Source organism: Balaenoptera borealis (genome assembly GCF_965194805.1).
Source record: "Balaenoptera borealis genome assembly, chromosome: 19".
Lineage (NCBI taxonomy): Eukaryota > Metazoa > Chordata > Mammalia > Artiodactyla > Balaenopteridae > Balaenoptera > Balaenoptera borealis.
This window is the reverse complement of record NC_138878.1, coordinates 10,394,498-10,409,986: the sequence shown is the minus strand read 5'-3', so window position 1 is coordinate 10,409,986 and position 15,489 is coordinate 10,394,498. Positions and strand designations below refer to the sequence as shown.

The 15,489-nt window shown below is 38.5% G+C and overlaps 1 protein-coding gene across 1 annotated transcript in view; it reads left to right on the top strand.

Annotated features, from left to right (window-relative positions):
- Positions 1 to 15,273, top strand: part of CNTNAP4 (contactin associated protein family member 4) — a 266,473-nt gene extending 251,200 nt beyond the window's left edge. The window contains exons 21-23 of the mRNA XM_082366313.1: positions 6,930 to 7,148; positions 7,480 to 7,551; positions 12,892 to 15,273. Of these exons, the coding sequence (XP_082222439.1) occupies positions 6,930 to 7,148; positions 7,480 to 7,551; positions 12,892 to 13,085 (485 nt within the window). The 3' untranslated portion in view covers positions 13,086 to 15,273. The remainder of the gene's footprint in view (positions 1 to 6,929; positions 7,149 to 7,479; positions 7,552 to 12,891) is intronic.
- The last annotated feature ends 216 nt before the right edge of the window (positions 15,274 to 15,489 follow it).

Here is a 15,489-nt window from a genome sequence, read left to right as displayed (position 1 = left end):
TGTTAGAGGTGACTGATGACCATTAAGGATCATTTCTCTCTTCTGAGGCCATAGAGCCAGGGAGTACACTCAGATTAGTGCAGTGTAGGTTTAGCCCAGATGTAAATAAAGTCTGTAGTCAGCTAGGAAAGGACATCTACTCAGTCTCCAATGAAGAGCTTTGAGAACAATCTCAATGTGTCAGGAACCGTTCATGTAAAACTCACTTAAGAGCCCAGACGTGAGGAAAAAACATGAGCCAGGTAACCTAAGGGCACTGCAATTTTGTAAATATATTGTGAAACGTCTCTTAAGATAATGGAGGCGTTATTTTAAAAGCACGTTTTAAAAGAGAAGTATAGTTTAGAGCAAGAAAAGTAAGGCATCTACTTAAAATCACTTTTTTGTATTCATCAGGTAGATTTTTGAATATTTTAATAATTAAAATGTCATAGACCATCTTCAGTACTTAGCATGACTTCATCCTTGTGGCAGCTTTAATTGTTTCCAGACAGTCAGCTGTATCATTTTGAATTGGCCATACCTAGAAACTTAAAAACAGCTTTTCTCCTCATCGTGATACCTGAGCATCGATCAGAAGTGTCATGTTCCAAAAGCAAAGAGCACTCATGAGGCTGAAGCATATTATCTGATTTTAATTATGGAGCAAATGATAAGGTAGACAGTGGGATTTTGTCAGAGGCACATATAATCATGAGTACACGCTCCAGGTGGGACGGGCAAGTGTACGCCTTTGACAAGGATGTCACCTGCATCACTTTCACTTGGCCGTCAAACATCGTAAAACAGAGCTCAACTTACACTGCAAAAAATGCTAAATGATAAAAGCCAAAGTCACAAATCCCAAATTATATATTTATCAGCTGTCACAATCTAGAAGCCTTCATACAATGATAAAACTCAAATAATTTCTAAAATAAAAAGGAGAAAGCAATTGTTTATTTCTTTGATTACTGACGTGCTTTAAAATGTACCTGCACCTTGGGCTTCCCTGGTAGCGCAGTGGTTGGGAATCTGCCTGCCAATGCAGGGGACGCGGGTTCGAGCCCTGGTCTGGGAGGATCCCGCGTGCCGCGGAGCAGCTGGGCCCGTGAGCCACAGTTGCTGAGCCTGTGCGTCTGGAGCCCGTGCTCCGCAGCAAGAGAGGCCGCGATAGTGAGAGGCCCGCGCACCGCGATGAAGAGTGGCCCCCGCTTGCCACAGCTGGAGAGGGCCCTCGCGCAGAAACGAAGACCCAACACAGCCATAAATAAATAAATAAATAAATAAAACAAATACTTAAAAAAAAAAACTATTATTATTAAAAAAAAAAAAAATGTACCTGCACCAGGAATAAGTAAAAAATAAAGCCATGATCAGGGACTTACATTATTGTGTGCATGAATTTATTAAAGACCAGGCATTGATGGATGAGAGAGAGAGGATGGAATTGACAGGAGGTACGGATACAGGACGTTTGGGGTGGAGAGAGGGCACAGCCACGGCAAAGAGATACTGGACCGGCCAGCCTAATGATGGTCTATAGCACTAGTCAGAAGAAAGACAGTGAAATGTGAATTCTGCTCGTGTTGTCTGTTAAGTATAAAAGAGGGTTAGTGATGGCTTCCATGTCATCAGAGTAAGATATTGTTACCTATAAATTATCCTCCTTGCTTGATAGCTGCCAGTAATGCTTGTTAACGATGATTGAAGCCAAAAAGTGTTCCTACAGTCCATTCTCATTTGTAGAAATGAGTACTGGAGGACAGAGAGAAAGCAATTCCTCTCTTTCTATTCTTCCTTCTGAAGACGCAGGCAGCCTGATGTCATTTCTTTGTTAAGCATGTTCAAAATGTGTTAAGTACTGAGGCCAAAGTGAATGATTCCTCAATCGGCTCCTTTAAGAGACCTATTTACTCAAAGATTATATAAAGAGACATCTCTCTACGATGTAATTATGTAATTAATCAAAGGAGGTATGCAGGTATAAAGTTGTTTTGCTAATTCATTAAGCTTTTATTGGGTCACAATTCCACCACATGAAAAAAAAAATCTCAATTAAGATCATTGCATACTCTTGAAATTGCATAAAGCCTCTCATAGCAAATGTGCCCACATTTTGAAAAGCGATATAATTTAACCTATTACAAAATGACTGAAAATTACTATTCAGAGGCTGAGTGAAGTTTACGACTATTTATTACTTTTTTATGTCAGGTATGTAATGGTGCAAGAACACTGACAGCAAAAATCGGTGGGTACATCATGGTGGGAAGAGCCAGGTTGCATCAGATAAACTGGGTTCATATTCCTCCCTAATTAATAGGCTGCATTTCATTTGCTTTGTTTATCCAAAACTCTTTAGATTAAGTTCTGAGTTGTGTTTACAGATTGTTTTTTATGTTAGAAGAGTTTTCTAAAAGCCTGAAGATGTTTTCACTCATTGTGAGCAGTAGCTTTGGTATATTTAAAGGCAGTGACCACATCGGGATCATTTATCTCTTCTGAGGCTGCAGAGCCAGGAATTAACTCAGATTTCTGCAGTGGAGATCTAGGCCAGATGTAAATAAAGTATGTGGTCAGAGGGAAGAGGATGTCGACGGCATCTCCTCAGAAGAGCTTCAGGAACGGACTTCAATCTCAGGGACATTTTATGTAAAACCTGCTTCAAAGCCAAAGGGTACATAAGAAAGTTTAATTCAGTTACTTAAGGACACTGTGATTTTGTAAATGTCCAGTCAATTGACACTTCAGATGACACAGGTCATGCTGAAAGCAAAAGAGAAGCTCAGGTTACCCCGAGATGCCTCACTATAAATAGTTTGTACATTAATCAGGTTCTCAAGGTTGTATCTCAGAGCAGCAGGCTTGGTTGGCAAATAAATACTGTTTATAAAAAAAACTGCTCCTTTATCCACACAGTATTTGCTGTCTGCTCTGCCATTTGACTTTTCCACCAACTTTTGTTGTTGTTGAATCCTTGTTGTAATTGCCTATGATGGTAAAAATGTCCTGCTGGATATTAGCACTGCTCTTCTGATTCATTGCACCATTTTCTGGCAAGCTTTCTTTATCTTTATGGATTAAAGGTATTGAGATCCTTTTTTAAGGTGGCCCCTTTTCCATAGGTATGGCCAAACTACTTAGGTTTCTTTTGAGTTATTTGTTTTGTTTATCTTTGTTGTTGTTGTTTTGACAGCCACAAGAAGTTTCATGAAGCACTTCTTGTTTTAATTGTTCTTCATTTACTTCATATCCTTTCCAGAAACAGTCCTCTCTCTGGGTAATAAATAGAAAGGCGCTTCATACGAATTTTACTTTCTTGTTACTCTATTTTCTTGTAGAACTTTTGGTAGATTTCTTTGCAAAAGCAGAAGCCATTCCCTTGGTTGGAAGATACACTTGAGGCTACCTTTTTAACAGACAAGACCACCTGCAAAATCTGAGTCAGTTAAGAATTTTTCTAACCGGAAACATCCCAAACATAATAGTCTTATCAGGATTTCAATGAAGTAAGAGGCATTTATCTACAATTCCCCCACCTGTCCTGTTCTAACCCTTACATGTTGTTGGCATTTCAGGAGTCAGATAATAGGAAAGATAAATGTTTTTGTTCACTGGCTTTATGAACACGGTTGTCAGTGCAGCTCTCTGATACTATGTACTGCTTATAAGCAACTTAATATAGCTGTTGACTTCATCTGGACTCAACTCTGGGAAGATGGATGCAAAGTCCCATAGTTCCCTTTCTCTCCAGATTCTAGTTCCGACCCATTGACTTTCCTGAAACAAGGGAGTTGATGGTCTAGCGCGGCCAGGGGTCATGCCTGGGGGCTGCCAGTGAGACAGTGTTGTGAGACTCCCTGCTTCTGGTTGGAAGGGAGTCTGGGGACCAGCCTAGAAGAGTCTTAAGGGAGACCCTGAATTGTGTGGATCCTGGAAAATGCTTGGCTTGCAGAGAGCCCTGGACCCAGTGGGGAAAGGGCAGCATTGAAAACTCAGTGCTTCTGTGTTCCCTCTTTGCCGAGGAGAGAATGACCTGAAATGTGAGGATTTCCTGAATCCTGAAATTTGGACCATGTCCTCTCTCTCCTGAGGTTGGGTGGGCATTTGGATGGCAGCTTCACTGACAAGGACAGCTGCTGCGCTCTCTACCTTCTCTGGGCGTCAACCACCTAAGGAAGGCAGTGACAGAGAATCAACTAGCAGATGAGAAAAACAGCCCTATATACAACCCTTGATTCAACAGCAATCAAGTGGGAGAGAAACCAAAACAACCAGAATTAAGCTATTCAAGGAGACAGAGCCCATCCTGAATGAAATTGAGTAAGAGCATTGTAAGGAAATTCTAACAAAGCAACAAAAAGACCTAGAGGAGCTAAAAGTATGATTTTTCCAGACTAAAAAAGAATGATCTTTGTGGACACTTGAAATCATCCCCTGGAAGAGCCAGTGAGTGACGCACTTGACCCACACAAAAGCAAGTCCTAAAAAGATAGAAATCAGGAGGGAGATTAAAAGCAGTTCAAGAATATGCAGAGGAGACCCAACGTGAATACTCGGCAGTCCAGAAGGATAAAAAGGATGAAAGTGAAACAGTTGCTTGCACAGCATATGAAATTTTCCAAGCTGAAGAAAAACCTTGTGTCTGCAGATTAAAAGGGGCCACCGTGGTCTATGCATAAGAGATGAGAGAAGATAAACAGCAGGGACAATCTGACAAAAATTCCTAAATCACAGGGAATCTTACAAAGTTTAAGAAAGAAGTGATAGAGCCAGAAGATGCTGGAGTGACGTCTACAGGCGATTAAGAGAATAGGGCTGGGCAGAGTCATCCTTAAAACAGACACACAAAAAAATCCCCTAATCCATCAAGATAAATTTCTGTTCCAGATACACTCCATCACATTTTCTAATTTATTTCTTCATAGCATTATCAGTCTCCAGAATTTTCATCCATTCCTGTTTCATGTTTATTGTCCGTCTCCCCTGCTAGGATGTAAGATGCTCAAACAGCAGGGAATGTGTTGCCTGTATATTTAGCTCTTAAAACAAATATTAATTGACAGACTAGTTTAAGTTTTACAATTTAAAGCTTTTTTCTGCAATATTTTATAATAGGTAAATATTTTCAGTTTAAAGGTGTAGGGTTTTAAAAAGTTGCCTCATATCAGATTTTTACCAAAGAAGTGAATTTTATCTATTTACTCTTTTTGTTGTTGTTCAAAAGGTAAGATTTTTTTTAAGGTCTATAGAAATTTTATTCAAGATTTTAACCTTGTAGAAGAAATATGAAAAGCACTGTTCTGATTATGTTGCTATTAAAGTATATTCCTTTTTATTTCTTGTTAAAGTAAAAAAAAATAAAATAAACCAAAAAACTACAAAGCAAGAATGCTGTCTTTTTCTAAAAATATGTATATTTGAATGTATCTCCATCCATTCAAATGAGTGAGTGCTGTGTGGTGGGACTAAGTTAGTTCTTTGGTTTATACACATTGATGAAGCGCCTCCCGTGTAACCGCGTGGTGCTGGGTGTTGAGGGTTCCCTGTGCGCTCACGGAGCAGCAGAGTGATAGCCTCTCAGGGCTCTTTGTGCTACGAGGCAGGACAGCCTAGTGGTAAGAACATAGGCTCCAGAGCTAGGATACCTGGATCTGAATACCATATCCCCCAGCACAACAGGAAAGTGATGTAATCTCTCTAATTTTCAGATTTTTTGAAGTGTGATATTCATGATGCTAAACATCTAATCAGTATTTTTATTAAAAAGATATAAAACGTGAACGAAAATGGGGCAGAAGGAAGTGTTCTTCAAAAACCTTGATATAACAAGACAGCCTCAATCAGAATGGAGTTGCCCAGAGTCATTTCAAGAATAGATCTCAAGCCAAAAAAAAAAAAAAAAAAAAAAATGCACCGCAGAAGATATAAGTGGAGTGAAGGAAAGAATGTGTCAATTATAAACAAAAGAAGCTTATGATTTTGGAGTCCAACAGGCCTGGAGTCCAGTGCACAATGCCAACAGCTGAGTAACCTCAGGCGAATCACTAAAATTCTGAACCTAAAGGGTCTTGTCTGTGTGACTAGAATAGGATACTCATGGCTACTGTAAGGTTTAAACACAAGCATGCAAATCCCTTAGAATAGTGCCTACCATATAATAAGCATTCAATAAATACAATATTTATTATATTAGTTTTTGAAGAGACCAAAATGCAAATGTTGGTGTCCCGGTATGTGCAGCACAGGGGAAAGTAGTCTTGCTGCTTTATGATCATATAGGATGGGTGGGTGCATCGTAGTCTGATAACATTTGAACGTTAAAAGTCTACAATTAATTCCCCTTGTTTAGATTTCATGCTTGCCAAGCATGAAATATCTTCTTCCCTGTAAAATTATGAATTAATATTTTGACACTCAAACCAATCTCTGTCCCACAATAGTTCCATATTAACTAAATGCTCATTAAAATGGGGGGAGGGGTTATCTATGTATAGGGGGCACACACATATCTCAGTCTGAGCAATAGGTGGATAGTGAAACAGGGAGAAAAGTCAGTGAGGTATGAAAGTTTTCACTGCTGTACGTGAAGAATTAAGAGTCTCTAAAAGCTTTTGAGATACAATCTCTAACATGATAACATCTTGCAAGAACCCTGATCAGTTCATTATCTGACCCATTCTTTTAGAGACTTTAATTATTTCCAGAGAGCTCTCAGTATATTTAATTAGCCATACTTAAAAACTTGTCTTTATTAACCTGGGATGTCTCACCAGTAGTTGTGGAAAGATTGAATGGATCTCTTGTAATAAAGACAAAAGCAAAAGGAATTTAACAGCTGCGTATGTATTGCTGTTGAGTTGTCAAGACTTGGAATATTCCACTGTGGCATTGCCCGTTTGCACCTTCACTGTCGTCAATACTGCGGTGTTTCTTTGGCTTCACAGAACACAGTGATGTGGACCAGGAGACGGCGCTGGCAGGTGCACAGGGCTTCCTGGGCTGTCTCTCTGCTGTGCAGGTCAGCCACGTGGTCCCCCTGAAGGCCGCTCTGCACCACAGCCACCCAGCCCCCATCACCATCTCAGGACACGTGACGGAGTCCAGCTGTGTGGCCCAGGCCGGCACTGATGCCACATCAAGGGAGAGGACACACTCCTTTGCAGGTGGCGTATGGCTCTTCCTTTACCCAGTCACAAACACAGCTTGTCCTTTGGATATTAAAATCTTTTAATGCTGCGACTCTATGTTCTCGAGATGGTTTCTTGAAATTGGTTTTGTTTAATTTTCAGTCCTTTCCCATTTCTTTCCTAGATTCTCAGTTCTTTATTCATGTGGACCATTGCATGTGGGCATTGCTTAAGGTTAAAATTGCAGACATCCCACGTTGACCTCTATAATTCTGTTCTGGTTTAAAAAGTTTATGAATTTTTAAAAATTTCTTCTTTTTACTCACCGATATCCCCCTCTCCCCCATTTTCTGTCCTTTAACTGCAGATCATTCTGGAACAAGAGATGACAGAGAACCCGTCACTAACACAATCAAGAGTGACTCTGCAGTAATTGGAGGTAGTAGAAAGCATGAGCGAGCTCTTCCTATCATTGCTAATGATGGGGTAGTTAGCACTAGAGAAGCTGTCTGTGCAGAATCTACACATGGCCCAAGAGTTAGGCAGTGAATCCTGAGGTCAGTGGGGTGCTTTATTATTTGTACTGGATTGTCTTACAGAGTCATCCTGAATTCCCAGCTCCCTTGGAGAGTTTCAGTGTAAATAACTGATAACTCACTGAAACATCACACTCAAAGAATAGTTGTTAAACTGTATACTAATGAATATCATTTAGCTTGATAATGGCCATCTACATTCCCTAGGGTGTTCTGACTGTATTTGAGGAAGTGTCATTTTTTGCCTTCTTGGACACATCACTGCTTCTGCAAGGGTTTATGTAAGAAGTAGGAAAAACCTGAGATTAACATTAGGAGCATATATTTAATGTTGCCTTAATGCTTAATAAAGGTGGATATTTCCATGGTTTAGATGCTCCTCTCAATGAATATGACATTTTTATTTGCATTTTATCAAATACAAAACTAATGGAATAAGGGTGGTTCATACTTACTTTATTATTTTTTTTAATTTATTTATTTTATTTATTTATTTTTGGCTGTGTTGGGTCTTCATTGCTGCACGCGGGCTTTCTCTAGTTGCGGCGAATGGGGGCTACTCTGTTGCAGTGTGCGGGCTTCTCATTGCGGTGGCTTCTCTTGTTGCGGAGCACGGGCTCTAGGCACACAGGCTTCAGTAGTTGTGGCACGAGGTCTCAGTAGATGTGGCTCACAGGCTCTAGAGCACAGGCTCAGTAGTTGTGGCACACGGGCTTAGTTGCTCCACGGCACGTGGGATCTTCCCGGACCAGGGATCGAACCCGTGTCCCCTGCATTGGCAGGCTGATTCTTAACCACTGCGCCACCAGGGAAGTCCCAATACTTATTTTAAATTGCAAAATTAACACAAAAAATTTTAAATATATCTTCCTGGCAGTAAAGCAGCATATTCTCTGAGACATAATTTATTCAAAACCAACCCCCTACATAAACCTTTTCCTTCTTGATTAATGGTCTTAAGAATGTTATTAATCAGATTATTGAAATGTTAAGTGGCTCACCTTTCCTCCATACTCTGCATATGATATGGACATAAAAAGTAAACAATTATTTTATTATCAATATATTGCCAGGTAACGTGATTAGTCGTATACTTGAGCAACTTAAGTGGGCTTTATACCTGACTCATTTGGTTCTATTTTTACACCCTTACTCATGTAGACACTGACTTCCTTTAAGAACTTAGAATTTTATTTAGACAGAGAAGAGTACTGGTCAAATCTTTGTGAGAATATTAACATCCCCATTGCTTTTTCAGTTGCTTTACTTTTTATCAAATTAATGAGGTATAAATTAAAGATGCATAAAATAGGTTCCTCATTTAGTTATGTAACAAGTGAAAAACAAAAACTAAAACCCTGTTAGAAGAGTAGTTAATAACTGCGTGTCTAAAATAAATATATCAATATAGTATTAATACAATCCATGGTAAAAACTCATTTGAAGTTATAGCATTTAAAATGTGCTCAACATTGCAAATTGTTGGGATTCTAGTCAAACAAATTGTCTCAGTCTCATAATGGTACTTTTTCTGTGCATTTAATTAGTATAGATATATAGTAAGGATACAGGGAGATAAATATACAGATTTAGATATAAATAGTTATTGTATAGTCAAGCTAATGTTACAGCAAGTATTTAATCTTTAGAATATTGTTTGTAAGTCATTGTGTGTTGGAATGGAACACACAATGGAAACAACTAATAGGTGACCTGTGAAATTCTCACTTGACTCAAATGCACAGAGCAGAGCAAGAATTATGGAAGATTTGCTGCTCGGGGTCTCGCCAGGGTCTACAGATCCAGGAGTGTCTGCTTTTGATCATTGCAGACTGAGCTTCAGGATCAGAGCAGCTGATCGTGGCCATCTAAGCCCGGGAGGCCTCTCCTGGGGTCACGCGCAGTTTCTCGGCTAAATCACAGAATTCCATTCTCTAGCGTGTTGCTCCATCTGCTAGCGTTGTGGTAGAGTTCTTCATTTGTTTTCTCGTTACTCATAAATTGCACCCACTGTGTAACAATAATTAATCCATTTAAGTAGTTTCCAATTGGCTAATTCCCCCATGTTTTACATTTTAGGTAATCTTTTTCTTCAGTTGCAAACAGTAAATAAATAAATAGTGTGAGATGGGAAAATTGATTTAATAAGATAGTTAAAACTGGTGACTCAGACACTGTAGAGGGTTTCTGACCAGAATACACAGATATGAATGCTCAGATTTAGACAGAAAGCTACATAATTTCCTCAAAAAAACACATTCACCCAGAGCTTCAGATGGCAGTGTCACAGAGTGCTGTAGATGGCCATATGTCATTTAGAGTATCCTTTTTCCTTTCTTCCTTTTTTTTTTTTTTTTTTTTGTATAACAGGTTAGATCAAGATTTTTCGTGGACATGACAAACCCTGACATAACACTGTCTCCAGTTAAAAGGGAAATCACATGCATGAAGCAAACCATTTCCAGAGTCCACCTGTGATTTTGACTGTCTGGATGTCCTGCCTGGGCCTGCAGTAGCCTGCCCTCTGTATCTACTTCATCAGCTTTCCACGCTGAAATTGTTCAGAATCTCTTTCTTTAAACTAGAGGCCTATAACCAGACAATAGAAGTAGTTATAGCAACTCAACTGATTACTTTTCTAAGATGAGAGGCAAAATATATAACATCAAATGGATATTCTGATTTAAATTATTCTTTATTAATATGACCAATTATGAAAAATCGTATGCATTAGTAAATTCTTCAGATTTCAAGTACAGTACAGAATTTAGTTACCAGGTTTATGTTGGATCTATCAGCAAGGAATTGCTGTCCCTCTCAGATAAGGCTGACCTCGCCAAAAATCGGCTTAGCCCCTGGCAGTATTATGATTGGCTGTAGTGAATCTGCCCGTCAGATCATGTGCTGTGGAATCCATTGTGACTGATGAGGACCTTCAAAGTTTTGGCTTCAGTTGGATTTGTTAGAGTTGTTTATACCTAATTTAAACTAGGATGAAGAGTCCTTGTTTTATGATATGAGACTCCATCCACATCACTGTTTTCATTGTACCTATTTTCGCCTGAAAACAGTATATTAGTACCTCCACTGATTTCATCAGAAGAATCTAAGTACAAGGGGACTCTCAAACTCATGGTGACAGACAACAGTTTTCCAAATTGTATTTTTCATTTGAAAACTTGGCTTTTATCATTGGCATCCTACATTGTCAGTTGTTTTTCTTTTCTTTTCTTTTAAATAAATTTTTAAAATTTTATTTATTTATTTTTGGCTGCATTGGGTCTTCATTGCTGTGCGTGGGCTTGCGAGCGGGGGCCAGTCCCCACTGCAGTGCGGGGACCCCCTCATTGCGGTGCCCCCCCCCCCCCCACAGAGCATGGGCTCCAGGCACATGGGCCTCAACAGCTGTGGCACACAGGCTCAGTAGCTGTGGCTCGCGGGCTCTGGAGTGCAGGCTCAGTAGTTGTGGCACATGGGCTTAGTTGTTCTGCAGCAGGTGGGATCTTCCCGGACCAGGGCTCGAGCCCGTGTCCCCTGCATTGGCAGGCAGATTCTTAACCACTGCGCCCCAGGGAAGCCCTGTTTTTCTTGAAGTGACAGATTTACTTCATTTTAAAGAAAATGTCTGCCAGATAGCCCAGTTAAAATAACCATAGTTTATCTGTCAGTCATCCTTTCAAGTAAAAACAGTGTTCTTTAAAGGAAAAAGCAGCTAGTTCAGTTCACAACTCAACTCAGATGTTCACGCTAGCATTCTAACTGGAGACAACCATCATACTTCACACTGCAGTAGAAGTACTTTACAAATACTTCCCATGTCATCACACAAAATGTTAGAAAGACTTACTGCCAAAGGTCACGATTTGGTAAAATGCGTAATTTTTAGTGCTTCATCAAGGATATTCTTAAATGAATCTGGTAGTGCAATGCCTGCTTTCTGCTTTATGAATTCAGTGACCACTTTTCAAGTTTGATGGCCTTGCCTTAATTCATGCTAAGGTACCAAGAAGTTCACCTAACCTTGTTTTGTCCTATCGGTGGATATTACAACACAGTGAAAAAGGCATCTTAGAGTTATTATGAATAGTTTTGACCCTGTGGACCCCTCAAAGTGTCCCAGGAACCACCAGGGATTCATAGATCACACTTTGAAGAAGACTGACTTAACGTAATGCCAGGATTGGTAACCATTTGACATAGCTAACAGTTGTGGTATTTAAATTTTTTATTTACAATCAGGTGTTTCAAAAAATCAGTATTCCTCATATAGATATAATTACTCTATGTATTAGTATCGATATATTTCATTAGTCAAGATTATTCATATACATAACTTGTTCCTGCTATTTAACAATATAACAAATTATTGATAATCAACTTCATTCAAGTGTTTACATTTAAGGGGATAAATTAGGAGATTGGGATCAACCTATACACACTACTATATATAAAATAGAGAAACAACAAGGACATACTGTTTACCCAGGGACCTATACTCAATATTTTGTAATAACCTATAAGGGAAAATAATCTGAAAAAATAGATATATGTGTATATGTATATATGTATAACTGACTCATTGTGCTGTACACCTTAAACTAACACAACATTGTAAATCAACTATACTTTAATTAAAAAATGTTTACAGAGACTTCCCTGGAGGTCCAGTGGTTAAGACTCCGTACTTCCCCTGCAGGGGCGTGGGTTATCCCTGGTCGGGGAACTAAGACCCCACATGCCGCATGGTGCAGCCAAAAATAATAATGATAATAAAATAAAATAAATAATAAAAAATGTTTACATATTTAAGTATTAAAAACACATTTGATTATTTTATGATGTTACTATTACTCTATAATTTAAAAATAATTCAAACTTGTCTGGGTATTAATGTGAAGTGACCCCATGGTCTTAGAGACATGTAGGTAATACCTTGTGTTATTAACATATTGTATATATAAATGCACTGAATAAATCCAGTATAATATGCATTCAGAGTAAATGAAGGTGAACCTACAAGACTGATAGAACTCAGAAGTGAACTGAACATAGTTTGATACCACTTGATCCAGAAATGCCTAAGGTTTTGATATTGATTTGAAATTGCTATTTCCAATTTATATATATTAGATGCTTGATTTCAGTAGAAAATCATTTTATCATGACTTCTTAAACAGTGAAGTCTACAGTTTCTACCTGGACAACAATTCTGATTTTGTGTTTCTTTTCTCTTCTCTCACTAGGTTTGATAGCTGTTGTGATCTTTATCTTGCTGTGCATCGCTGCCATAGCTGTCTGCATTTATCAGCAGAAAAGGTTATACAGAAGAAATGAGGCAAAAAGGTCAGAGAATGTAGCCAGTGCCGAGGCTGTTTTGAAAAGTGAGCTTAATATGCAAAATGCAGTCAGTGAAAATCAGAAAGAGTACTTCTTCTGATTGGCAGCAGTGATTTACCTTATAATTACAGCAGTCTGATTTAATAGCCAGGGGCTCTCAAGGGACAAAAAAAAAGTTCTTACACTGAATGTACAGGCAAAGGATTTGCGGCACTGCCATGTTGCCACGTCCAGACTCGAGACAGCTCCAGGAGGCCTCATCCAGTGACATACTTCCCGTAGCGGTCATTCCATATAACAAGGAGTTTTAGATACTGATGTTAATTTCCAACTGTTCTGATATGATCTAAAACAGAAGTTTAACCCACTTGAGAGCTACAGTTTTTCAATGTGAAAAGTGTAGCCCTGGCCTCTCAGCCATAAGTGATACCTAAGTTGTGTGAGAGGTAAAAGTCAAAATTGGACTATAATGACCTTGCTTTATCTGAGAACATATGCTGTGTTTGCTTTAAGTGTCCCCATGGTGTTATTCATAGACCTGGAAATGCTTCTAAGATCCTGTTTGGCTGGTGTTTGCATCTTCAGTGGCCAAAAGTATATAAACCCCTTTGCCTTTCTCTGTATTGCATTCAATACAATTTATCAGTAGTGTCGAAATATGTTTTGTTGTCACTGATTTGTTTGTATTGCTCTTTTTCTATTTGACTCTTCTCGATGATTTTGAGAACTTTAGGTTTTGAGTGTCAGGCTCCAGCTCTGAACATGCAATTCATATGTTACAAGACCTACAAAGTGCATTGGTCATCAGTATGCGATGTCTTGCCTTTAACACTTTTCTGTTTAACTTGCTCTCATGGCTCGGTATCGGCAGTAGTTAAGACCCTGGGTAATGCCAGTTTCCCAAAGAGTGTGAAATGTTGGCAAGTAAACTCGTTGATATAAAAAACACAGTTCTTAACACTTCAAAGAATTATTTTTATTTACAACTGTAATATCTCAAATGAAATATACTTCCGAGAATATTTTCCCCCAAACCTTATGTCAGTTTTCTTTATAGGTTTCTATTTCTGTTTTCCTAAAGTTTATCACCCACTTTTCTTTGATCTCCCTTTACTATATTCCATGGAGCATCTTCTTACGTATTAGAAAAAAGAGACAATTTGAAGTGTAGAGCTCCATTCTTCATTCTAAACTGTATCCCCCCCTTCAGGCATATATTTTGCTGTGCACTGACCTCCAGGACGTACTTTTTGAAATATAAGCTGCAGCCATGCCTCCTTTTGTGCAAATCCAGTAGAGTTATTCAAGAATGCTCCTCCTAAGGGGTCATGGCATATTACATGTCATATTCTAAGTCTGTCGTTCTAGTTACTTCTCATTTACGATGATGGGGTATATTTCTCAAAAAGAACCAAAAATCAATATAACTTACTAACTAGTTCATTTTGATTAGGAGATATATACATACCAGAAGTTCAAATAATTATCAATAACTTTATGAAACTTGCAATAATTACCTTTGAGGCCATGTAAACAAGATGCTTGCATGTAGCTATCTTTGAATTCCACAAGCCAATTATATAGCAGAGGCACTTTGGAATTTACACTCACACTTTCCAGGTGTCTGCCAAAGAAAAATTGGATTCCTTAGTATGTTCACACCAGAACAATTTGGAAATATGTAAATTTAACATATTTTTCTTTATTTTCCCTCTTGACTCACCTTACCAAACCTGCCTGTCTTTTCTCACAGCACTATATCCATTTTGATGTCTCTGTAAATGCCCGACTAAATCTCAAGGATATGAATTAACAGTAGTTTATGAAGGACCTATATGGATAAATGGCATTTTTGTTTTTGTTGAAAGGCTTGTGGTAGCTATCAAGGATTGAACGTGAAAATGGTAGTTTTCATTTAATGCAAAGCTGAATACAAACACTGTAACAGCTCTGAATCTTTCACACGTGTTCTTGTTATTTAGTAGCAGCATTAACCTGGTTGGGAGCTGGAATGTAAACAGGTTTATAGATGGTAAAGCCTCACAGTACTCTGTGGTCTGCCGGCTAGGAACTTCAACATTATGACATCAAAACGCACTGCACATCATATGCCATGACTTTCATTCCCTGATTTGTAATCTGTTCCTTCTTTTTTCTTAATAAAATGCACTTTTGAAGTAAAATGCAGAATATATTTTGAGATGTTGTATAAAAGTTTAAAATGAGGGAATTATACTGGATTTTTTTTTTTCTCAAAACAGTAAAAAGATGCGTAGATGTATGCCTTCTTTACTGGTGTTTGTGGTTTTTTTTGAACCTTTTGGTACACCCCATGATTATTATGAATTGTTAACAAAAGCTGCATTTATAATTTTTCCTTTTAACTGGGCTCAGAAATGAAAGAAAAAATAGAAAGATGTTTACTGATTGTAACAAGTAAAGGAAGTTAAACTAGATTTTAAGTTTTGCCAGAGAACAATGATTTGACTGTTAGCAGTTGTTTG